Source organism: Mesoplodon densirostris, chromosome 3 (assembly GCF_025265405.1).
Source record: "Mesoplodon densirostris isolate mMesDen1 chromosome 3, mMesDen1 primary haplotype, whole genome shotgun sequence".
Taxonomy (NCBI): Eukaryota; Metazoa; Chordata; class Mammalia; order Artiodactyla; family Ziphiidae; genus Mesoplodon; species Mesoplodon densirostris.
Genome location: NC_082663.1, coordinates 33,164,598 through 33,190,083, shown reverse-complemented (window position 1 = coordinate 33,190,083; position 25,486 = coordinate 33,164,598). Strand labels below are relative to the sequence as shown.

Below are 25,486 nucleotides of genomic sequence, written 5' to 3'. Positions count from 1 at the left end.
ATGATGTCCTCCTGCAGTTTCAACCTCAATCCTCTTTCCTGTGACATGGAGTTAAATAATGCCATCATCCAAAAGAATGAGATGAGGCGACATAGATAACCTGCCTGGCTCAGAATCAAGCACATGTGTTTACGTGCTCAACGGTGGTTCTTATTATTAGGAAAGGAAGTAATACAGGGGCCTGTAGCAGGGCCTGCTGTGCTACATGAGTCAAGAGGAGGGAGCAATTCTTCCCAGCCGGACAGGATCTGGTTTTGTGGTATCTGAGTGGGGCCTTGAGAGAAGAAATACGCTTGGCGATGACAGGTGGGGATAGGGAGTAAGAAAACGTTTTCTAGGTGAATTTTAAAGCAAAAAATGGAAACTGTTGTGGCTACCTGTGATTTTTTTTTTCTAAGCCTCAGATTTTCAAATATTCCTAAAAGAACTAGAAAGGTTCAACTCCTGGCTTTTGAGAGAAAAAGCAAACCCACCATGAATTCTTACAGGTTACATGGGATTATAGTCAGAGAAAGGTGGCTGCCCGCCCTCTTTACTAGGTAATACCCTAATTCTAGACCAGGGGGACAGAGACTGGAGAAACCAGCATCTGGAAATGAGATTTTCCAGGCTGTCCCTGCTCTTTCCTTGTCACCTTCCTTGTGTGCTCCAGATTATGCCTCTTAGAAATGAGTGCAGTCTGCCTGCTAGTCTGGTTCCAGTTGAATCATTTACACTAAATATGTATCAATAAGTAGAAAAACTCATTTTATTGCTTATGTATAAAAATGAGTGGGTTTTTCTGCCACATCTCCCTGTTAGCAAACAGATGGACCTTAAATATAGGTGGGAACAAGAACAGGCTTGCAAACACAGAAATGTCAAACGTGGCTATGTCGTGTAAAGCATGCAACCCAGATTTACAGAAGAGCTTGCTTTCATTTTTTAAATGCAGTTTCTATTTAAGAGACTCAGCTATAAAATATGGAAGAGGTCATTTGTTAGTCACTTTCATAGTTTTTCAAGTTTACCAAAACACATAAATACCAAGTTCAGAGTAAATCCAACAAGAGAGAGAACCAGTGAGAGGAAAGAGGAAAATATAAGCTGTGACTTAACAACAACAACAAAAAGCAAGTCTGTCTAAGACAACCAAAAAAAAAAGTCTAAGTATCATAGCCCTCCCCCTTCAAGAAATTCTCACAACTTATTTTGCCATAGAGGAAGATACATGTTACAATAGATCACGAACCAATCAGCGGCGCTGCAGGCCTCAAACCAGGAAACCCTTTGAGGTGTAGTACTTTAAATTGTGCAAGTGAGACTTTGGGCTCTCAGTGAGTTTTTGTTCCCTGTGCTTGCAGGATGGGAAAGCAAATGTGAAGTCTCTCATGGAGAAGTTTAACACAGGGGGCAACCCCATGGAGGAGGTCTCGGTCAGCAGCAGGCCCTTCAAGGTCCCGGGCCAAAACTCTCCTTCGGGAGTACAGGCCAAAAAGAACTTATTCAACAACCAAGGAAATGCCAGCCCTCCTGCAGGACTGAGCAATGTGCCCAAGTTTGGGTCCCCAAAGCCCCCTCTGGGGGTGAAACCTTCTTCTGAGGAAAAGCCTGACAAGGAGCCCAAACCTCCATTTCTAAAGCCGACTGGAGTGGGTCCCAGGTTTGGACCCCAGGCTAACTCGGCCACCAGAGACCCCGAGGTGAAACCGGGATTTCTGAAACCTGTAGGCCCCAAGGCCATCAACTTGCACAAAGAAGATTCCAAACCTGCGGTTCCCCGGCCTCCTGGGAATAAGCCTTCACCTCACAGTGTAAACCAAGACCGTGACTTTAAGCCACCAGGCCCCAAGCCGGGGTCAAATCATCCAGCCCAGGAAAATGAACCGAAGCAAGTCTTCCCAAAGCTGGCTGGGGCTAAAGGCAAGTTTATGTCAGCCTCACAAGATCAGGACCCCAAGCCGCTCTTCCCCAAACCCGTCTTCGGCCAGAAGCCATCCCTGAATACAGATGACCCCCAGGAAGACGAAAGCCCCACCAAGACTGTGGCTCAACAGAGAGGCCCACCAGCCGCCCTGGGAGCCAAGGCCACATCGGGGCCTTTGAAACCAGCCAGGGACAATATAGAGAATAAAGAGCGTGGAGGCGAGACGTCCAGTTTTCCTTTTCCTGGAGTCGTTCTGAAACCTGCTGCAAGCAGAGGGGCCCCAGGCCTCTCCAAAAATGCTGAAGAAAGAAGAGAAGATAGGAAGGTAGATGCTGCTAAGAACGTCTTCCTGAGCCAAATGAATCCGGAAGAGCCGGCCTCTGGGGCCGCTCCTGCCAAGTTCCTGAAGACACCTTCGAAGTGGACAATGGCAGGGCCCTGGGGCTCAAGCCAAGAAAAGGAGGACCAGAATTCAGCCACCCCCAAGCGGAAACCCCTGCCCTCCTTGTTTACCCTGGGCCCCCCTCCACAAAAACCCAGCAGACCGCCGCACGTTGACCTGACGAAATTCCGGAAAGCCGCTTGTGGAAGCAGTGAGTTCTTTTCTCATTTGCTATTGCACATGTTTTTATCCCAGCAGAGGGTGTTCTAGCTTCCAGGGAAAAATGTGTAACAAGGAACGATGCCGTCACCGGTACTCCTGTGTGTATGACGACTTTTGTTTGGCATTTTTTCCCTCTGGTGTGAAATCCTTAGTTTTAGGTCAGCATTCTGTGAGGAAGTGCCTTGGGGGGCTGATTTGGGGGTGTGGGGAGAAATACATCCATGTGATTGCCAAGTGGTTTTGCTTAATGATAACCATTTCTTTTACTTCCTTTGTTGGGTTTCATTTCTGTTGAATGAGACTGAGGTGTGTTCCCTCTACTACCACAAAGGAGTTAGAAGGTGAGCAAACCTCTAAGACAGTGGTGGATGCCCAGGGGACATTTGACTGTCACAGCTGGAGGGTGCTCCTGGCGTCTAGCGGGTAGAGGCCAGGGATGCTGCTAAACATCCTACAATGCACAGAGCAGCCCCGCCCAACAAAGAATTATCCAGTCCAAAATGTCAATGGTACAGAGGTTGAGAAACCTTTTTCCAAATGATTTTAAATGTCCACAAATTTATCATAGGTCTCCTAAGCCCGATATTCAAATAAGAGATGCACAGGACTCTTGTGAAATGGCACTTACTGTTTTATATTTCACCTGTTTTCTATTGCTCCATCAGCATAAATTTTTCTGAACATTTCTGATTCATAAAGTAGTACATAACTAAGATAATAAGCCAGACCAAGGGATACATTATTTTCCTCCTGGGTAAATAGTTTAATTTTCTACCAGAGATGTTACCACCATACTATGGCACATGCTAAAAGTTGATCCTGAATGACTTGGTAAAGATTTGTAATCCTCATAATAATGAAAGAAGCTCACTTATGCTTGAAATGATTAATATTTTAGGCAAATAATATGCAACCATTGTTTATAGTGAGAAAGGAAAAAGGATACTTATGAGTGACCACACCACAACTATATATATTTTTTACTTATGAAAGTGTGATCTAATTAAAGCAGTTCTGGGTAGAAAGGTAGTTCATTTTTATTTCGGCTCTGTAGAAGCATCTCACAACATGTCATCTTCCTGAGACCAATATTCTCGGTGTCAACCAACATGTTAGGAATCAAATCCCCCCATTAATCAGTCTCGTAGAAAGCAAGTTTGGAATGACCCCGTGATCACCTGTCTTCTAGAAAGAGTTAGCCTGTTACACTTATTGTATCCTCATATGTCACCTTCTCGTTTTAATACCGGGCCATAACTGAGAAATGTTGTTTTTCTGAAACCTTCTAAAAAAACCCTTTCTTAATTCCCTGTCGTAGTTCTGTGCCTCAGGTAAAAAATTAACTATCATAACCTCCATTTTATGGCTCTGAGTTCACGCCAAGGAAACTGTCCTGATGTGAAGCGGAAATCCTTGAGAGTTTTCTTCCACGTCTTCCATCTTTATTTACACTCCACTACCTGTTTTGAGTGGTAGTACCCAGATGGCTGCTGTTGTGCTATTGAAATGCCAGTGAAGTCCTCTTTTGGCTCTGCAGTCCTGGCAAGGTCAGCCTTGAGCTGATTTTCAGTACAGTATAGCTCCAAGAGACCCAGGCAAAACTGTTTAGGAAGCCAAGTTGATCCTTGCCCTCTCTCTCCTCCTCCTTGCAACCCTGTCCCCATCCTGACATGCCTCCCCACTGCTCATGTGCCCCATGACACAGTTTAGATTCTAAATCCTCTCATCCATGTACCCTACCTCCACCCTCTGATCCCTCGATATATATTATGCTTCAAAGTGGACCCTGTTCCCTCTTCATCCACCTCTTCCACAAATCAAAACTCAATCTTCTTAATCTGGTTGGTGTCAGGATAAAGCAATCTGATTCATAACTTTAAATTCTGAGTAACACCCCTTTACAGCATTCACTTTTTTTTTAAGCATTTAAATTTTTAACTTATTTTTTAAATAGAAATTTACATCTGGCTCAAAAATGATATAGAGTAAAAGGTACTTTAGTCCGTCTCCACCATTTCCTGGGTCTTCTCAGCCTCTGCTCCACAGAAACCACTCTTCTTAATTTGTATATCTGTCCAAAGTTTCTTTGTGTTTACACAAGCAAATATAAATATAGATATTAATCTCCTTGCTTTTTCCTCAATAAGTAAAATACTATATACAATGCTTTGATCCTTCCTTTTTAAAAATGAAGATAAAATTCCTGTCTATCTTTCCACATTTTAATAAGAGGTTATTGAATATTCTTTAGAGCTGCATGATATTCAGGTAAATGGATGACTCACCTAATTGATTTAGCAATTTCTATTGTTTCCAAACTTTTGCTCTTCCAAACAATGCTACAGAAAATAACCTTGTATATGTGTCACAAAATGAGCATTTACTTTCTGAACACAGAGGATTTCTTAATAGTCAGGTCTGCTGACTCCTAATCCTACCATTGCTATTTTTCCTAAACCATCCTGAGTAATTTAGTACTCCATTTAGAAAGGTTAAAAAAAAATACCAGAATTTGAAAGTGTATAATAGTATTCAAATTAACTGAAGCTTCACCTAGTAACTCTGTAGGTTTTCAAAACTCTAAAACTTTTTTCTTAGGCTTCTACATGGTTCCTTCCTTTCCAGGTTCACATCTAATTCCTTAAACCTCTTCCCCAGATCTACCTTCCATCTTTTATCATCTCTGTACAATATATTAGCCATTAAGGGTGCTTATCATTTATTGAAGACTTGTTACATATTAGATACATGTTACCCCTGTTTATTCCTCCCAAGAAACCAATGAAATGGGAATTCAATGAGAAAATTAAAGCTCAGAGAGGTTAGGTGACTTGCCCAAGGCCATAATATGACTAGGCAAAGACAGGGCTGGTCCTCCTGTCTCTCTGATTTCAGAGCCTGTGTCCCCCCTTGCCACCCTCCTTGCTATGGTCCCTCTCTTGAAACATAGGATATTATGAGATAAAAAGTAAAGCATAAGTGAAACCCAAAGAATCTTCATTCTTCTCCCTTTCTCTGTCCTTTGGTTAAAACACGTCATTTTTTGTTTTACTATAAATACCACTATAAGCTCCATGTAAACAGAGACCAGTCTGTTTAACATCATTTATTTGGAGCATAGAAATAATATATTCTTGTTAGTTGCTCAGATTTGTCCTCCCACCAAAATCATTTAATCAGAATTTAGTATTCATACTCTTTATAAATTAGCAATTACTTTGAAAATGATTTGCTTTTCTGTCTAGATTCCCAAAGAAATCTCTGTCTTTAAGATTTAAAAACAGCCAAGATGTATCTGTGTCAATCATTTTATCACCAGTATTTTCTGAGATGATATTCCTCTTAGCTCTCAGAGATTTTCTGTTCCATGTATAAGGAGGGCCCACCACTTCTTTTCATCTGGCTGATGGATGACAAACGCATCTACTCACTCTAATCCAGTGTGATAAATTTGTCTTCCCTTCAGAGCTGTGATTTGAGTTCTGAGTATTGCTTTTAATCCCCTCATTTGTAAAATGAAGGTTAGCTGTGCTGGTCTTGAGGGCAGTCCTTGCTGGGGACCTGAATGCTGTTCCATTTTCTGACATCTCGTTCAGAGCCCTGTACCAGGACAAGGCCAACCATGGCAGCTCATTCCCCCTTTGTCTCTGGGAAGATCCTGTTGTGGTATGTAGGGCTTTCATGCTATAGGTTTTGCCTTGACCTTCCCCAGGCTGTTCACCACCTCTGAGTCCACTTCTCCAACCTGGCATGTATTAGGGAGAATCCACAGGTCTTCCTAGGATCACTGTCTGCCCCCCGTATTGCTTCTTAGCCTGGGGAACAAGTGGGAAGCTTCACTTGCCTCCTGTGGCACCAGACTCTTCTGTTTCTTCCCTTAGCCACTAATTTTTGAAGTTCATTTAATGCAGTTATTTTCCTTTGTTTGTGCCATGGCTCCCAGTGAGTTCGGGATAATGTTTATCTTGCCTTATTTTGTTTTTCCTATTTTATTTGGGAATTGGAAGAGGGACATCCTGTAAGCCCCTCCCTCATTATTTAATACCAACTAAATATTTCAGTTATAATCCAGGAGTCAGCAGTATTTCCAAAGGGACCATAGGTTCACCCCCTTCACAAGGCAGGCAGCAAGATGGCAGAGAGGAAACTCATGTGTCTTTGAGTGCCCACTGAGAGCTGTGTTTCGTATCCTCTGGACTGTGCTCACTGGTCATGGACACTTGGATGACTGCTCCCTATCCCCTCTCCAAGTTTCCTATTCTGAGTAGTCTTCAGGACACAATCAAGAAGGGGCTAGGGGGAGATCTAGCTACCCCATGCGGGCTTCACTCAGTCTGTTGATAGCATCTGACCTCCACTAACCTGCAAATCCCTGAGAGCAGTCATATTTTAAGCCTTTAACAGCCAATCAGTTGATACTTGGACTAAGAGAGAATTCAAATACTGACTAGGCAGATGAGCCAGGAAAAGGAAAGGACCACTGAACTGACCCCTGCAGAAGGCAGATTCCCCCTCTTCAGGGCCACTGTCACCACTGAAAATTCCCCTCAGCATACTGAGGTTCCTGGTTTCTTGCTGGGCGCTCAGTTGGGCCATCAAAATTCTTTCTTAACGGCCTGGGCACCAGCTAGTCTTTTAATATTAATTTTGACATGATAAATCCCACTTATTATTTAATTTATAGGAAAAAGTTTCCTTACAGTGATATTCACCAGGCCTGTAAGACAGACTATTGTTTTCTTAACTATGAGAAGAGAAATTTCTGTAAACCCCATTTGGAGCAACATGCCATGATTTACCCTGATGTAATAATAACTCTTCCTGTGATCAAGAGGCTAGAAGTCGGTATATTTTTCAGCCACTTACAAAGGAAAATTTGGAAATATTGCCCAACCAACTGGCATTATATCAACGTTTGTAACATGCGCTAGATCAAAGAAGCTATGACCACTTGTAATATAAAGGCATATTTTGTTTTACAGTGGCTAACTTACCCTTAATGTATAAAATGCATATGAGATGATTTAATATATAAAAATTTTGATCAACATTATTTAATTCTTAAAATAGGCATGCAAAGTTGTTAAGAGAGTAAATCCTAAGAGTTCTCACACAAGAAGAGACTTTTTTTCTATTTCTTTAATTTTTAGCCATATTCAGATGATGGATGTTCATTAAACCTATTTTGGTAATCTTTTCATGCAGTATATAAGTTAAATTATTATGTTTCTGTAGACTCCTTAAACTTATACAGTACTGTATGTCAATTATATTTCAATAAAACTGGAAAAAAACAGGCATGCAACCCTTAGAGGTAAAAGCATTAAAATGAAATTGCAATTTACTTGAGGAGGGAAGGGGGTAAAAAAGAAAGTCACATCTAAGAGTCAAATAAAAATACATATGAGTCAAATAATCAAATACCTGAAAGCTTCTCCTGATTTACTTTCAATTGTGCTTACACATAAAAATTTTTTTAAAGAAAAGCATTAGATAGGAAGATTGGGACAAATGTACGTGTTATAATTCAGTCCAGTTACTGGGCAGGAGATGCCTTGCTTCCTATAATCTGCTAAAATAATTTCCAATTCAAGCCAAATAAAACCTTTTTTTTTTTTTAAGAATTGGAATTCCAGAATAGTCATTTGCCATTGAAGGCTCCTTTTTTCCCCTGATGACAACTGTTTCTGAATATGATGAGTTCATATGCAAAAAGTACCTCTTTGTGCATATGTGTTTTGTTCTCAAAACAAAACGAATTAACTTTTATAACACAAGAACAACTTCAGTTATTAGAAGAGCAAAAGTATGCCTTAGGGACTTCCCTGGTGGAGCAGTGGTTGAGAGTCTGCCTGCTGATGCAGGGGACATGGGTTTGTGCCCCTGTCCAGGAAGATCCCACATGCCGCGGAGCAGCTGGGCCTGTGAGCCATGGGCGCTGAGCCTGCGCATCCGGAGCCTGTGCTCTGCAATGGGAGAGGCCACAACGGTGAGAGGCCCACGTACCGCAAAAAAAAAAAAAAAAAAAAAAAAAAGTATGCCTCAGGAGCAGAAATCCAGCTACCTGATTTTACAAAAATATCTGGAAATGTTTTAGCCTTTTAAAGTAAGCACAATCATGATAGTTGTGGCATGGCTCTAAAGCCCAGAGAAACATCTAGAGCACTAGATTGTTTGTTCTTCCAATATATGAGAAACAAGGAAGAGAAAAAAGTCCACACGCTGGAGAATGTAACTGCTACATTAACCACTAGTAAATACACAGACAAGAAACCTATTTCTCTTACATTAAATTGCCACTAAAGAAAAAAGACTATACTTCATTTTGTCTGGCATAGCAAGCTAGAAAAAAACATCTAGAACAGCTGATAGCAATAGATACCATCAGGAAAAAGCAACCAAAGATGAGACATCTGGCAGCAGAAAAAAAAGTCTGAACAAAAACCCATGTGAGGTTTTTCTTTCCCCAGAGTAAGAACTTGCATTGTCGAATCAGCTGTTCGTATTTGTTACAAAAGCCTGCATCTCTCTGCAGCTGTGCTTCTGCACACCACGACAGCTCTTTCTGCCAGCATGCTACTGGCTACTGGGCAGGTGTTTCTCCAGGGGTGGCAGTAGATCTGTTGAGGTAAAGAGGGGCACAGGGAGGTTCTTGCCACATAACACCCCTTACTCTCTTTTCTTGATTTTCTTATAATTCTTAGAGCAATAAAATAGCTCATCTGATTTTCCAAAGCAGCCTGTGTGGTGATAGGATTTCTGCGACCAGGCAGCCAAAAATCTGTCCCCGCGGGCTTCCCTAGTGGTGCAGTGGTTGAGAGTCTGCCTGCCAATGCAGCGGACACGGGTTCGTGCCCCAGTCCGGGAAGATCCCACATGCTGCGGAGCGGCTGGGCCCATGAGCCATGGCCGCTGAGCCTGCGCTCCGCAGCGGGAGAGGCCACAACAGTGAGAGGCCCGCGTACCGCAAAAAAAAAAAAAAAAAATCTGTCCCCGCAAAATGGCAAGGCAGATAACTATCACAGAGATTCAAAGTGTGTTTGAGTATTTGTTCCTCTCATCTGGAATGAAAGTTGTTCAACTGTTATTAGGTGGAGAAGGAAGCCTAGACTAACGCCCAAAAGAGTCCGTCTTTAGTGGTTTGTTTTTAAATCCTGCAGTAGTTCCTATTTCTCTTCCAAATTGTCACCTTAAAGAAGTTGAGATACATCATGTGTTCTCAGTTACTGAGGGTCTGGAGTGTGGCTTCTCCTTGCTTCCCAGCCTTTAGCTTCTGGTTCATGTAGAGTGGGTAAAGCTACACACACACACACACACACACACACACACACACACCATAGCCTTGACTTGCTCCTCAGCCATTTTTTCAAAAGCTGTTTTATATGAAAGGAGGATAAGGTAAGTCTATAAAATACATTTCAGTCATTCACGTTACTCTAAATTAAAGAGAATTTTCTAGACCTGATGTGAACAGTTTGACAAGCAGGAAATCTCACTCTTTAAGAGGCTGTCTTTGATTTCTCTGAAGGCTTGAGTTCTTAGTCCTCAGGAGGAGAAGTTAGTTGTGCTCTGGCTGAGTAGAGTGCAACCAGATGACGTTTCCAGATCACTATCTTCTGCTACATCTCTGTCTACCACTTAGGAACGCCTACCTTTTCCACTGACTCTGAGTGATTATCTAATGGACCTTGGGTGAACTATTAAAAAGTACAGTAATATCTTAGTCAGTGCAACCTGCTATTACAAAAATACCATAGATTGGTGGCTTTGCAACAACACAAATTTATTTGTCACAATTCTGGAGGATGGAAAGTCCAAGATCAAGACACCGAGAGACTCATCGTCTAGTGAGAACCCACTTCCTGTTTCATAGATGGCTGTCTTCTCTCTGTGTCCTCACATGGCAGAAGGAGCTAGAAAGCTCTCTGGTGTCTCTTTGATAAGGGCACTAATCCCATTCATGAGGGCTCCACTCTCATGACGACATAATTACCTCCCAAAGGCTCTGCCTCCAAATATCATCACATTAGTGATTAGGTCTCGTGTAAATTTTGGAGGAACAAAAACATTCCTGTGCCACTCAAACTTGCAAATGAGAGTCTACTACTCCCCAACCATCTGTCTCCCTCCTATTTTCTTGTTTTCTTCTTCATTTTCATCTTCTAACCTATGGTTCCTTTTTAAAAATCTTATTTTTTTCCATCCCTCCACACCATCACCACAAATCTCTTTTCTTTGGGGACAATGAAGCGTAAGAGTAAAACCCACAGAAAATGCTGAGCTTTATGAAGGCATGAGGATCAAAGAGGTTGCTGATTCTAAACTACTAAGAAAACATGGCTAATTACATGTGTCAACATGATTTTGAAATGGAAAAGCTAAAGTAGGAAATAAATAAAAGCTGCTAGTGTGCTTCTGAAAATCTGGATAAAGTTCATTCCAAATGCTAGCCCATGTTTCATGGACAAATTTAATGGTCCCCACAGAAGATAAATGAATAACCATGTGGCTTGAATTCTCAAGGTCATTTTTGTCTTTCAGCTCCTGCTTCTAACTTGGATTGGTTTAGCAATTGCCCCCCTGACCTTGTGCTGTACCTCAGTCACCCAAACAAGACCCAGCTATTTTCCTTAACTTTCACTGCAAACCACTCACTGAAGGCATTTGTGTGCGTGAGTGACAGACTTCAGTGAAGGTCTGTGGAGACAGGAGTTCACATTGCGTTGAGGCTAGGAATGTAAAATGGAACACTGGCAACCACGGTTCTTCAAAAGCAACTGTGCATTTTGCAGCTCAGCTTCCTGTCCCCTGCACTGTGACTCACCTTCTTCTTTCTTTTCCTCACTTCCTTGACCCCTCCTTCTCAATGGCAAAGAAAAATGAGAACACACTTTCCATTTTCTTATTCAGAAAAGTTCAGCTGCCTCTAACGCAAACACGAACTCAGCTGGTGTCTTCCCTTGCACATAAGCAGGAGTTTCTTATTCAAAGGCCATTTCACTATCTCTCTCTTTTTTTTTTTTAAGAAGATGTTGGGGGTAGGAGTTTATTAATTAATTTATTTATTTTTGCTGTGTTGGGTCTTCATTTCTGTGTGAGGGCTTTCTCTAGTTGTGGCAAGCGGGGGCCACACTTCATCGCGGTGCGCAGGCCTCTCGCTATCGCAGCCTCTCGTTGCGGAGCACAGGCTCTAGACGCGCAGGCTCAGTAGTTGTGGCTTACGGGCCTAGTTGCTCCGCGGCATGTGGGATGCTCCCAGACCAGGGTTTGAACCTGTGTCCCCTGCATTAGCAGGCAGATTCTCAACCACTGTGCCACCAGGGAAGCCCTCACCATCTCTTTTAAGAATGGAAGGAGTTGTGGGATGGGATGGCCCAGTGGGAGTGGGTGGAAGTAGTTTTATTTTTTTATTGTGATTGGTAGCCATTTTATTACTAGAAACAAGCTGCTGATGAATAGAATACATCCAAGAGAGTTTGGTCTACCCTGATAGAAATATAGACACTGAATTGTTCCAAATTGGTGTGAGAGTCAGGTTGTTTCATCCTTTTGTCTATTTTCAGTGCCTAATAACCAGAGATTCTTTAAAAATAAGAGTACTGGAGAGCAGTTTTCTTTGATCAGATCTGGGATTTGCAAGTTTTCAGACTTTTGCCTTAATATAAGGACAACCATGCAAACTAATGTCTCTTACATGTCTTCATGATCATTGTGACACTAAATGGGTCCTAAAGAGAAAGATGACCAAAATGAATAGTGGCTCTGATCAACAATGTGTACGTCATATGTATTCAGAAGGATCCAGAGGACATAAAAATTAGGCCTTAGTCTTTGAAAAGTTCTCAAACTTTAAATTGCTTTAGGAATGCCCCCAAAGTTTCTAGTCAAGAAGCCTGAGATGAAACCCAGAAACTGGAATAGTTATCAACATCACCAAGTGGTTCTAATGCAAGTTGTTCCCTGACCGCAGTTGAGAAATACTGCCATTTATGAGAACTATTACAGTGGGGAAGGAGAAAAGGGGATGATGGGGAGAGGAAGGGTCTCTAAACCAGCGGTATTTTCCTGAAAACAAAAGAAATGCTGTAACACTGAGACAGGATCTTAGAAGTTAGTGATTATATCAAACATGGAAATGAGTGAGTGATCTCTTTAAGCAAACAAGTAGTATCCTGGGGTTGAGCTTAAAAATTTGCTTAGTTAGGGAAAGTGCAAAGATGCTATTCAAATATCTAACATCTGGGTGGCTGGCGCCAGAGTCCTGAAAGTCTTTTGTTATATCAGGCATTAACCTGTTCATTGATGGATTGCAAAGACATCCAGGGGTTACTGAGGGGCATCTGGAACCCTCAGAGGGCTTCAGCTAGTTAGAGTGTTTTAAAAGTTGATGGTTAAATTGTACATACCAGCTGGCTGGTACACCCCAGCTCACCCTGCCCATCAGCCTGGAGGCGTGTAGTGCTCCCCATCTCCCCCACAGAACACCTGTAATCAAGGACTCTCACTACTCTTTCCCTTTCTTTCCTTTCTTCCTTTTTTCTGCTCTCTATTCCCTTCTATTTTCATTTCTTTTCTCCCCTTCTGCCCTGTAGTGGCCTTCAGGTTAGTTCAGCAGTGTTTTTCACATGGCACATATTCTTACTATTCATCAAATTAAAAAGCCATATTTAGCACAACTGCTGGTACTCAAGGCAAAGGAAAAACAATGTAAGTGCTAAAATAAACAGACTTTGGAAACCTGAATAATTGTGTATCACTGTAAGAACTACCACTATATTGATGGGGGCCAGGATGACAGGAGAGCCCACAGTCCTGCCCAAGGTGGCTGTACTTGTTCCCTTGGGAGGTCTCCATGCTTGGAGATGGAGGGTCCCCTCCACTGAGACTGAGCAGGAGGGCCAGGGGATAAGCAGAGTTAAAAGCACTGGGTTTTTCTATGCTCTGAATCTCATCAGCACCCAAGTGCAACTGTACTGGCCTAGTTACCCCACTACCTATATAACTCATCACTTGGTTACAACATTCATCTTTTTCTTTAACAATATTTAGTGTATTAAGTTACTAATCTTCAAAATAAGCCTATGTTCATATAGTACTTAAGAGTAATTAAGCCAATGCAAAAGAAAGCTGGGCATTTGTCCCAAAATAAAGGGTAGATTTCCTCTGTAATTCTGTTTAGTTGATGTTCAAAGCTATTCGAGTTTGGAGAAAAGCTCTCTCAAGTTCCGATGCTGCAAACAGAGTCCTGCATTTGTGAGCCTAATGATAAAAAGACAGGATGGATGTGGCATGGATAAAAACAGATTTTTTTCAAGCTTGTCACTGTATTTTTGTAAGCTGGAAACTTTCTTTTTAATCTCGCTGTGAAGTTGATAGGTGAGCTTACAGAAAGTGCTGTGAACACCTGTGATCTATGAGAAGTGAGATGTATTCTAAAGACAGTAGTGCTTTTTTTGTTTTGAAAAATGTAAGTGTTTACACAATTGTTTCTCATCAGAGAGAGTTCGGAGCAGTTGCTTTGTTGCTAGAGAGACTCGGGGTCTAGTACAAGCTCCGTTACTTACTGTGGGACCCTGAGGAGGGTTCTTAGCCTCTCCAAGCCTTGGTTTTCTCATCTGTTAACGGAAATAAGAAATCAGTTCTGTCATAGGGTTATTGTGAGGATTAAATGAAAATGTGTATAATGTACTTTTAATGTTCCTGGTGTATCCTGAAGACTCAAACCATTAGCAGTAATTTAATATGTATTAAAGGGGAAACAGAGATAATGTTCAAATAAAGACCTCATTGAAAAATACATGGGTAATAGATGGCAGCCATCAGAAGTCACCTCAGGTATCAATCAGTTCTAGTAAGAACATCATCCAATTGTTGCAGACTTTAAATCATAGTTTATTTTGTTTCAACACAGCATACAAGATTTTCATTATCACAGCATTAACTTGGTCCTCTTTGAGACGCAGCATCGCCTTGCATCCCTCTTGCAGTATTACTGTCTCCTTAGGTGTGAGTTCTACTATTTGTTCACTACAGAGTTCTCCTTTCTTGGTGCTGGCTTTTCTTGAATTTTGGAGGTTGTTTGTTGGTGCACGGGTTGGTAGTGGTGATGCAGTTCGGCTGTTTGCCGTTTCTGTTTGTGCAGCCAGCTCTGGGGGAGACAGAGTTCAGTGGAGTGAGGGAGTGGCTGAGTGCTGAGGGGTAGGGCCTTGATGGCTAGTCTTCCCCAGGACAGCCCCTGCCTCCTGGGCATAGCAGCCCCTGGAGTTCTGCTCCACTTCGCCCACCCAAGGGCTCAGTCATTGCTCCCTTGATTCCTGGCCATATCTATACTGCTTCTTTCCCTCCAAATACTCCCCCAAAGCCCCTTCCTGTCCCCCGCATTCTCTGTCTTTTGAGTGCAGAGCGCTCTGGGGTCCCGCTCTCTCGTGTGCTCTGGTTGGGCTTCTGTTTCTTCTTTCAACAGCTCTCTTTTCAAATCTGTTTTTTAGGGATTCCTCATGGCTTCTGGTCCATTGTGGATTTACTTTCTTGTTTTCCAATATGTTTATCATTTGTTTGTTTGTTTGCTTGCTTGTTTTCATTAATTATCTTTTCCATCATTTCTAGAGATCTGGGGTGAGCAGAGCTTGCTATGGCATGTAGTCAACTGGCCATCTTAACTGGGAACTTTTAATCATATATCTAAGGGGGAAAACATTAATAAGGCATATAACTGTTGTAAAGCATCAATATCAGAAGAAGTACTTAATGGGTTATCGTAAATGAATCATCTAAAGTTTGGATTTACACAATGTAAAAAACAGTGAAAAATTCAACCATCCTCATGTATTGATAGTATGTATGTGGCAATGTAGACTTTGCACCTGGTCATAATAAATGACAACCATCCTAAAGAAGATAATTGTTTACGTGGGTTTTTCACTTCTTGAATTATGTTACAAGAAAAACAATGTTTGTATATACTGAGTACTCTTCCCTATTTACAAGGATTTGTAAGATCTAAAGAAAGAATTTTGAGAAATGTGTTTGAGTGCCTTAAAGGGACACATAATTCATTATTTGGAATTTTAAAAATTACATACTCTCCAAAAAAGATTTTTACTTAGATTCCAGACTTAAGGCATAAATGCTAACAACATATGAGCTGGAATCAAGATTAACTAAAGCTGGGGCAAAATTGTTTTTACTTAAAGTGCTTTCCATTTAATTGAGGGGAAAATAATATAAATTCATGTTGAAAGATATCCATGGGATAGAGATTAATTAATCTTTGATAAGTAAAATCGATATAATTTCTGTAAGATTTTATAGGTCTATAGGTCAGAATAGGTTGTGCATCATCTCTCACTTTAAAATGAACACTGATTCAAAGCATATATTCAACAAATATCTCTCTATAACACTATTAAATAAATATTGGGGCGAAAGGTGAACTATCAAAAAATATATGCAATTACTGAAGAGTTTTTTTTTAAGTCACAGCAGCAAACTGATGGGAGTTACTTCAGCATCTTGATTCAACAAATAATATTTAAGTAAAAGCCCAGTTTGCAGTAGCAGTAGCACATTTGAGAGCATACTCTGCAAATATGAAATGAGTCTTTCCTTCAAATGGACTTATCACCCAATGTGAAAATTCTTCGGGAATTTTCTTGGAATTTTTTGTAGTCTGTGAGTGAAGAGAAAAAAGAGAGATTTGACTTAATTATACTACCCAACAGTTTAGGATTTTCACATTCAAACTCACCAAAATAACCCGTTTAACTTTTGTTTTCAAATTTTCACCTTTTCGTAATTTAAAATAATTTAAACAGGCAACAATGTTACTGATTTTATTAAGATAAGTATACCTTCCTTGTAGAAGAAAACTCATCAAACTTTCTTTTGGTTAAAATACTTGAATTGTTTATTATTTTAACTTTTGTTATTCTGTTCCACATACAGCAACACAAAATATTTTAGACTAGGGCTTCCCTGGTGGTGCAGTGGTTGAGAGTCTACCTGCCGATGCAGGGGAAACGGGTTCGTGCCCCAGTCCGGGAGGATCCCATATGCTGCAGAGTGGCTGGGCCGGTGAGCCATGGCTGCTGAGCCTGCACATCCGGAGCCTGTGCTCTGCAACGGGAAAGGCCACAACTGTGAGAGGCCCGTGTACCACAAAAAAAAAAAAAAATGTTTTAGACTACATTGGTCAATTTTGTTAAATTATAATTTACCTCATAACTTTGGCAACTATCTGCTTTAGATAGTTTTATGAATATTATAATCACATTTTCTGATATGGTCACAAAATTAGCCTAACAAATCAATTTATGATACATTTTTCTGTTTTCTCTAATAATTAAAAATTGAGTTTTCTTCTAAGTTGCTAAATAGGACTGGGTCTGCCATTAGATGAAGTAAATTTTCATCATCTCAAAATATCTCACCTGACAAATATTATAAAATTTCCTTTTTACCCATTGTTTCTCAAGGCAGTGTTTCTCCCAGTGTGGCCTGTTGACCATCTACATCAGAACGGGCTTAGGCACTTTACAAAACTTAAAATCACTGCATCCCCACAATTCTACCACCACCATAGCCACCTTTCTGAATGAGAACTTCTGACTTTGGGGCCAAGGTATCTCCATTTTTTAATAACTGCCCTGGAGATGCTCGTGCACATTGACAATAGAAAAAATTTAACTCAGATCAGTCCTTCTTTAACTGGCAAATACTTTTTTGTGTGTTATAAAGTAAATAATAGCTTGTGTTGAGCAGTGTTAGAAACTCATGTTCCTTAGGGAAGCCCTGGACTGAGTAGGAATGGAAAGGTAGCGATATCAAGGAAAAGGACAACTGGTAAACCAGGCAGTTGGTCTGAACCATTCCACACAGCCTTGTCATAGACACTGGCCTGAAGTGCTACGAGAGCTGGCATTTGACAGTTAGCTTGTGTAGAATCAGAGGAGACTGCTGGATAACATTCATTCTCCCATCATGCTAGGAATTCCAGACAATCTTCCTAAAAGAGCTAAGTGCTCTTAGGATAGGTCCAGACATGTCAAATGCTTAGATTATGCTTGGTTTTGGTTGTGACTAAGCCAAACCAATCCCTTTCCTTCCTGGACCAGAATTTGAGAGTACCTAAAAGGAGAAACAAATACCAATATTTACAAATAGGGGACATGGGTGCCTTTGAAGATGAACTTTGTCAACTCAGTTTTGCTTAGAACTAGGCCTGTCTACACTTACTTCCTTTTGCCTAAGAAGACAATTCTGCCCTGAACAACTTTTGAGGATAATGAAATTTTCCTGAAACACCTAAAAACCTTAATAATAACAACAACAAACAGGAAAGAAACAATAGCACGAAAGTATGTCAGACTGAGGTGCCAACTATTATAGAGAAAGTGTTGTGAAGAAAGCCTTCTCCTACTTCTCTATCTCCAGATGGGTACTTTATTTTACCAAATGTTTCACATCCCCCACAGGCTAAGTACTCTGACCTTCAAGGATCTTAAATTTTGGATCCTTGTTTTCACCCTGATTTGGGTCTGTGATGGACCAGTTATCAAGGGATATGATCATGCTAAAACAAGCTCACTTTTCCCACATTGTACCTGCACAGTTCACACTAACTTAGTAAAAAGGATGTATATGACCTGAGTCTCTTTGAAAGCCTTCTATTTAATTAAAGCTTTTTTTAAAACAGAGATAGACCTCAGGACTAAATAAAAGCATCTGTTTTTATTGGTTAGAGCCACCTGCACAGCACCTCTTGGAGCTTCCTCAAATTTTAGTGAAACCAAATGGCAATGGTAGATAATATTTGACCACAAACACACACACACACACACACACACATTAATGGCATCTGTACATGCCACCTGCTCTCCATGCACACCAGCATTGTTTAATGAGCAATAAAAAGGTAAATGAGAAGGACCTACTGTATAGCACAAGGAACTTTATTCAATATTTTATAATAACATACAAGGGAAAAGAATCTGAAAAAGAATAGATATATACATATGTATAACTGAATCACTGTGCTGATCTCCTGAAACTAATACAACAGTGTAAATCAACTATAATTCAATTTAAAAAGGAGGGAAAATGATTAAAATGGTAAAGTTTATATGTATTTTACCACAATAAATAAAACTTCAAACTTTAAAAAAATAAAATAAAATAAAAAGATTTCTGACACATGCTCCTAAGTGTGTAAAACAGCTAGTAGCTAAATGTTGTTTTTTGGCTACGCCTTTTTAAAAAGGCAAAAACATCAAAATAAAGAAACTTATTTTTGATGTGAGAATGATGCTATTTTAAAATATTTTGTATGCTTTATTCTTTATTAAAAGATCCAAAAAAATGCAAAAAAAAAACGAAAGAAAGAAATAAAAGCAGTAAAAGATGGGACCAGGGGGGTAGGCAGGGGTCCACCTTTATAGGTCATGTTAAAGACTTGGGACTTTTGCCTAAATATGAGATGACCTGGTTAGATTTGATGTTTGGGAAGAATTGTTCTAGGAGCAGTATAAAGAAGTAGGAGACCACTGCAGTAATGCAGGCAAGAGCTTGGACTACAGAGGTGGCAATAGAGATGGCAAAAGAGAGTGAATCTGAGAGATATCTAGACTAGGAAATGATGGATTAACTATGTGAGAAGCCCACGGTCTTTATATTGAACATGTTCAATTACAGGAGTCTTTGAGACTTCACATAGACAGATAATTACAAGGGTCTGGAGCTCATAGGAGCTTCAGTTCTCTCTCTACATTGTTGACACTTCAGCCTGTCTCTTGGGACCCAATGCTCTTCTGAGTGTTTACATTTCCACTTGTCTGATAGACTGTTATCTAGGTTTGTCCTGTCCAATATAGTAGCCACTAGCCACAGGGAGCTTTTTAAATTTAAATTAATCAAATAAAGTTAAAATTCAGTTCCTCAGTTGCACTAGCCACATTTTAAATGCTCAGTAGCCGCCTATGGCTAGTGGCTATAGTATAAGACAGCACAGATATTCAACATTTCCATCATCCCAGAATATTCTACTGAACAACACTCATCTAATGACCTCCTGGTGCCTCAGCTACATCTCCAAAACTGAATTAATATCACCAACAATATCACACCAATTACATGTTATAGGGTGCTGGTTATTTCTGTACCTAAACTCTTGAAAACTGTGAGTTCCATGAAAGCAAGAACCATGCCCTACTCATCCTCAAGTCCCCCCATACCAGCAAAATGCTCTTGTACTATGTGCTTGGCAAGCATTGGTTGATTGAATGAGTAACTGAGCAAGACAATATTTAAAATTCTGTCCCAAAAATATGTAGAAAAGTAATCACTTATGTAACCTCTTAGATTTATACTGATGAGATAACTACTGAAATTTGGAACCATAGAATAATATAGCCTGGTTTATAAGACCGCTTCAGGAAAAGGTTTTATTACACATAATTATAACATAATTAGAGTAGAGGCAGGAGAGGTAGAAAGTAGATGGTGTACTCCCGAGTTACCTTCTGCCTCTACTGTACTCAGTTTTAACGCGACCAACATTCAGTGGGTAACACCTACCACCATGTACCACTTCACGGAGACAGCAACAGCAATAGCACCTGTTGCTATAGCATCTCTGTTTCCATCCCTCAAGTGTTCTGCCCCTAAATGGCCAGAATACCTTGCCAGGTAATGGTGGTGGTGTTGAGAGTTCTGGCCACATAGTCTTCCTGGGACTGGTCAGTGTCACGATAAGGATTTCCCCAAGAGCCTTAGTCAACACCCAATCTGCATACGCTCATCACAATGCTGCTGCAAGGGATTGCCTCCTCACACATAAGGATGGGAGGGTTGGAATAGAAATTAAACCTTGGGGAGGTCCCAGGAGGAATGATGAGGTACATGAAAATGGAATAGGACAGGAGTGGCCAAGCCTGAGTAGAAATGTACTCCTCCTCCTTTATCCCAGCAACACAATGTTCTGATATAATTTTCCTGTTTATGCACAAGGAAGAAGGAAATTGTAGGTGAGGGATAATTATTTTGGACATGGTAAATCATTGGGTAATGGTACAGTGTGGAGAGCAGCAAATAGTTATTTAGCACTGAGCATGCCCTAGGTACTGTGCAGGACCCTAGGGATCCAACAGAGATGAGACAGAGGTGTCTCTACTCTCCTGATGCTTGTCTTGTACTAGGAGCCACGGACAAGTCAGTGGGTATGTATTCTACCCCTGACAAGTGCTAAGGAAAGGACAGCATGGACTGGATGCTGTGAGACTTAAATATTCCTGGAGACTTAGAGGAGGAGGCTTCCTACTGGAATTGACGCCTAAGCAGAGCCCTCAGAAAAGAGTGTCAATCAGGCCAGTGAGGGAAGAGTGGGGAGATAGATGAGCACGTGCAGATGTCTGAAGAGAAGTGAGAGCTGGCAGGAGCCCCAAAGTGCACTTTTCTGTAACTCAGGGTATCACTGGGAGAAGTGGCAAGGTGTGGGAAGTACAAAAAAGTACTGAAAGGTTAAAGCCTACATACTGTTCTCTGTCCCCTAGAAATGGAAAAGATCTCATCTTTTTTTCTCTCTCTCTTTTCCTACTCTGCCCCGTGTTTCTTCCTCCCCCACAGGAATCTAAATCAACCCTGCCATTCAGTCACACCACGTAGTTGCACAGTGGTTAAATGCACACGCTCTGGAGCCAGGCTGTGTGGGTGTGATTCCCAGCTCTGCACACCAGTAGCTGTCAGACTTTGGGCAAGTTATAATAATTTGCATGTTTCCTCACCTACAAATGAGAACAATAATGCTACCTACCTTCTGAGGTTTTTGAGGAATTACAGGAATATTTCCAAAAGCAGAGCTTTGAGAACATATGTGCCTGGCACATAGGAAGCACCCTACAAAAGCTATTTTTTATTAGCGTGGGCTAAAAAGACTCTTGTTAGCTATGTGGAAACAAGCATTTAACCTACATTTCCATGGGAAACAACTTACAAACTTCTCTGTGTCCCAATCCACTAGGAGCCGGGGCTAGGAAGATTTTTAAACTTAGCAAATTTTCTGTGTGTTCCATGAGATAATATGTTTTTTAGGGATGTCCCAAGATTTTGAGAAAATTATCAGGTACCTTAGAGAACTATTGCAATATGTTAAAAAATCTGAGGAAAAAGAAAAATCTGTCTTACCACACCCAACAATAAATTCCTGAGTGATATTTCTTTAGATTAAAAATTGTTAGTTAGCCTCAGTTGTTATCAGAAACATAATATCAGGCCTTCTGTACTTTTTTGAATCTTGGTTCAGTTAAAAAAATGCAAGTATTGCTCAAGTTCTTTTATTTTATTTGGATATTCTACCAGTATTTCTTTCTTTTCTCCTAATATTATATTACAATCCATTCTTATTCTCCCCATTTTGCAATGAAGACACTGAGGCTCAGAAATTAAGTAATTTACCCAAACTTATGCAACTAGTAAGAGATGTAGCCAAAATTGAACCCTGAGCCTTTTGACTATAGAGTCTGAATTTGTATTCTGATATTTGAGCCTTAAAAAAACTTCATTATCATATAGTGCTTGGAACACTGAGACATACTGAAAGGCTAGTGTTATCTCAGAATTGCCCATCTACTGAGATTTCCTCAGGATGTTATAAATGTTATAGGGAAAAGTAATTCAACTATGTTTGGGAAATCCTGGCTTAAGCAAATTTAAATTAGTTTTTTAGTGTAAGGTCTTTAATATACTACTGAGCACTATGAATATCAAATGGAGAATACAATTTGCAGCAATTTCCAAATCATATTTGACTACAGACCTCTTTCTTTTTTCCTCCCTCTCTCAAAATAGCTCAGTAAGACCAATGTTCTCAGGAACTAACTTTGAAGGAAATGCTGCATGACATAAATGCAGAGTAACATAATACTTACAATTCAAATTCACTGGTGAAAAATATTTTGTGTTTGCTAGGAAAGATGTTTTACTGTACAGAGCAGAAATTGCATAAAAAGGAATTTGAAGTCATTGTTCTAAATCTTAATTTGCTTGAGATGGGGAAGCTGAGTGAGAACAACTTTGCAAAAATATGTCACCAGTAAAGTAGGAAGTGGGTATTCTTGCAGCTTCTAACAGCTTCAGCGGCTTTGTTGCTCAGAGCCAGAGCTGTAAGATGCCTTATCTCAGAGAGCACACACACATGCACACACAACCTCAAGGACCAGAGAGAGTTGATGAAGAACGTTGGGGATTTTGGTGGCACCCTTTTATATATAAAAGTTGAGGTTCAAAAGCTGGAAGTAAAGCAATTGCAAAGTTTAAAAACTTACTGGAAAAAAAAGTAGTTTTGCACTCTAAATGATTCACTAATTCTGTGACAACCAGCAGTTTCAGCACCATAAGTTGCAGTGACTGTGATCAACCCACAATTATTAACAATCTTTAATGTCAAGAGTTCCTTTCTGGGTCCAATTCTGTCAACTTTGGGTGATCTTGGACAAGCAATTTCTTTGACTGCCTTCTCATTTGCAAAAGGAGAGAGTTGAATTGGATCACCCCTAAGGTACCTTCCTGCTCTGGAAATCTGTGAAATTAAAGGAAGAGGTGGGTCACAGACCTCTTCTGGTCATTAATTCCCCAAGAAAATAGAGACCTATCTGGATAGCAGGGGCATGGCAGTAAGGAGGCAGCAACAGAAACAATAAACTTTGGAGGTTAGCCACAGCCTTGAGGAAACCAGATAGGTGTCTAGGCTGTAGCCTGCAGGCAACTGTGTCATGTTACTAAATTCAGGATGGGCCTGAAATAGTAAGTGTAGGCCATGAATGGCTGGAAATAATGACAGCTGTGATCTTCCAATGTTGCCAGGGCAAAAGCTCCTAAGACAGAGTCCACAAAATCAGAAATACTATATATATGAGAAGGAGGGTCACTGGCTTCCTCCCATGGGTTCATAATGACTAATTGAAATTGTAACCACCCAGTCTCTGGAAATTAGGCTAACCTCTTACCTTCCTGTTTTCGCTCCTGTCTCTCGGGGTGAAACTTCGCCGTGGTTTCACTGGTGCAGTTGTCACTGCCTACACCATCTCAATTAAACTGGGCTTGGGAAAGCAAACCAAATGACTACTGCATGAAACGACTTGAACCAGGAAGTTGCATCACTATTTTTATTTTACTCTGAACTTGAAGAAAAAGGCTCATTTCTGAAAAACTCTAAGGTTTCCATCTTTTGTTTCTTTTCCTACCATTTATGACTGTCTTGAGAGATCAATGGTGTTTATCTTTTCAAAGATTGGCACTTTCAAAGTAAAGCCACTCCTAATCGTTGATGCCAAAGGAAGACTAATCATATGATCATCCAGAGCTGTGAGTTACTATATGTTTAGTTGTTTGAAAATACAGATTTGCTTTTGCTGATGATGGGGAGTATAGCAACTGTATGCCTTTATAATCACACCATCCTTAGGTGGATATAAAAACAACTTGGGATTTTCTGAATAAAAGAGGACAACCATGAGGGGGCCACTTTGGGGCAGGGATGTTACATTGCTGCATTTAGAGGGGGCTGAGCCGTGCTCTGCACCTGCCTCTAGAGCAATTAACACCCTGGATCTCATGTATAAAATGAGGTCTTCAGTTTGCTGGAATGCCACCAGCAGGCTGGGACACACTATTCCTCCTCAAGTAGAGCTGTCTTGCCTAGTTCAGGAATTTTAGCCTCCTTGATCTCTAACCACTGAAAAGCCAGTAGCCACTGGAATAGCCAAAATCAACCCCTTCTTCCCCACCCCATCCCCAATTCCAAATGCTTCTTTGGAAGCTTGTACTGCCCACCCCCATTTGAACAGATGCACATGGATATTCTTTTCTGCCTAGCATCCTATCAGGATGGCCAAGAAGAGCACTGAGCAGTATGAGCATGCAGTTAAAAATCTTTTGGAAACATCCTACACAGCAGAAAACCTGCACGTAAAAGGTACATTAAGAGTTGAGCTCGTTATGAAATTATAGAGTGGCGATTCCACATACTTTCACAGCAACTTTTGTCATACTTCTCTTTTTGTCTCCAGAAGAAGGCAGCTGTTTTGCTCAATGAGGTCAAAAGAAGTCCCTCACTAGTTCCAACCTTCACACACCCATACTCCAGTCCATGTGAGACATTCTCATTTCAGAACCATTTCAACTCAATCCAACCCAGCTCACTGCTTATATCAGGAACATCAATCAACTACGGTCTTCTCCAAGCCCCATCGAATAGATGTCTAACCCAGTTGCTGTTGACACATGACCTTCCCCCTCACCAACCGTGTCCCTTCTTTGATGTTTTCTTGGATTCTCCATAAAGAAGGCTCAACAGCCAATGTAGAATCTGCCTGGGTGAATCTCCACTCTGCTCTGTCTTCCCACCCTACATCTCTTCTTCTTCCCCTCAATTCAGAGATCTGGCTATCAACAATTCCCCTCCTTCCCGGAAGTTAGGTATCAACCTTGCTCACAGCCGGAATCATCTCAGCACACACATGCACACAAACGTATGAGCAAGCAAACATATACTCATGACTCTGGAGAATTATTAAGGTCCTCCCCTTCACAAAAACAACTGGGAGAACTGTTTCTGTGTGGGGGGAAGAGTTCTGCCTGCTATGTTTGCCTTTAGTCTATTAGTTGTTGATTTTTCTTTTTTGCCTAGTCTCTCCGTAGCTGCTTCTTTCATCTTGAAGAGTAACATGTACATTTTCAGTTATTTCACCATTGAGATACTGAAAAAACTTTCAAAAGGAAGATGTTAAGCTTTTATCTCCTTAGGGTTTTGGAAAAAATGAGGTAGAGAGAGATTTGGTTTCCTGGGATGGTAGAAAGAACATAAGACCTGAATAAGGAAAAAGGATTCTAGTATCAGGATCTCATGATTTTAAGATTTGCATTCCTTCATGAATCACTAAACTTAACTGGACCTCAGACTTCTTACCTTTGATCAGAACTGAGGA

The 25,486-nt window shown here is 40.7% G+C and overlaps 1 protein-coding gene across 1 annotated transcript in view; it reads left to right on the top strand.

Moving 5' to 3' along the window:
- Positions 1–25,486, top strand: part of FYB1 (FYN binding protein 1) — a 185,881-nt gene that overhangs the window by 85,987 nt on the left and 74,408 nt on the right. Inside the window, exon 2 of the mRNA XM_060091654.1 lies at positions 1,344–2,499. Coding sequence (XP_059947637.1) covers positions 1,371–2,499 — 1,129 coding nt within the window. The 5' untranslated portion in view covers positions 1,344–1,370. The remainder of the gene's footprint in view (positions 1–1,343; positions 2,500–25,486) is intronic.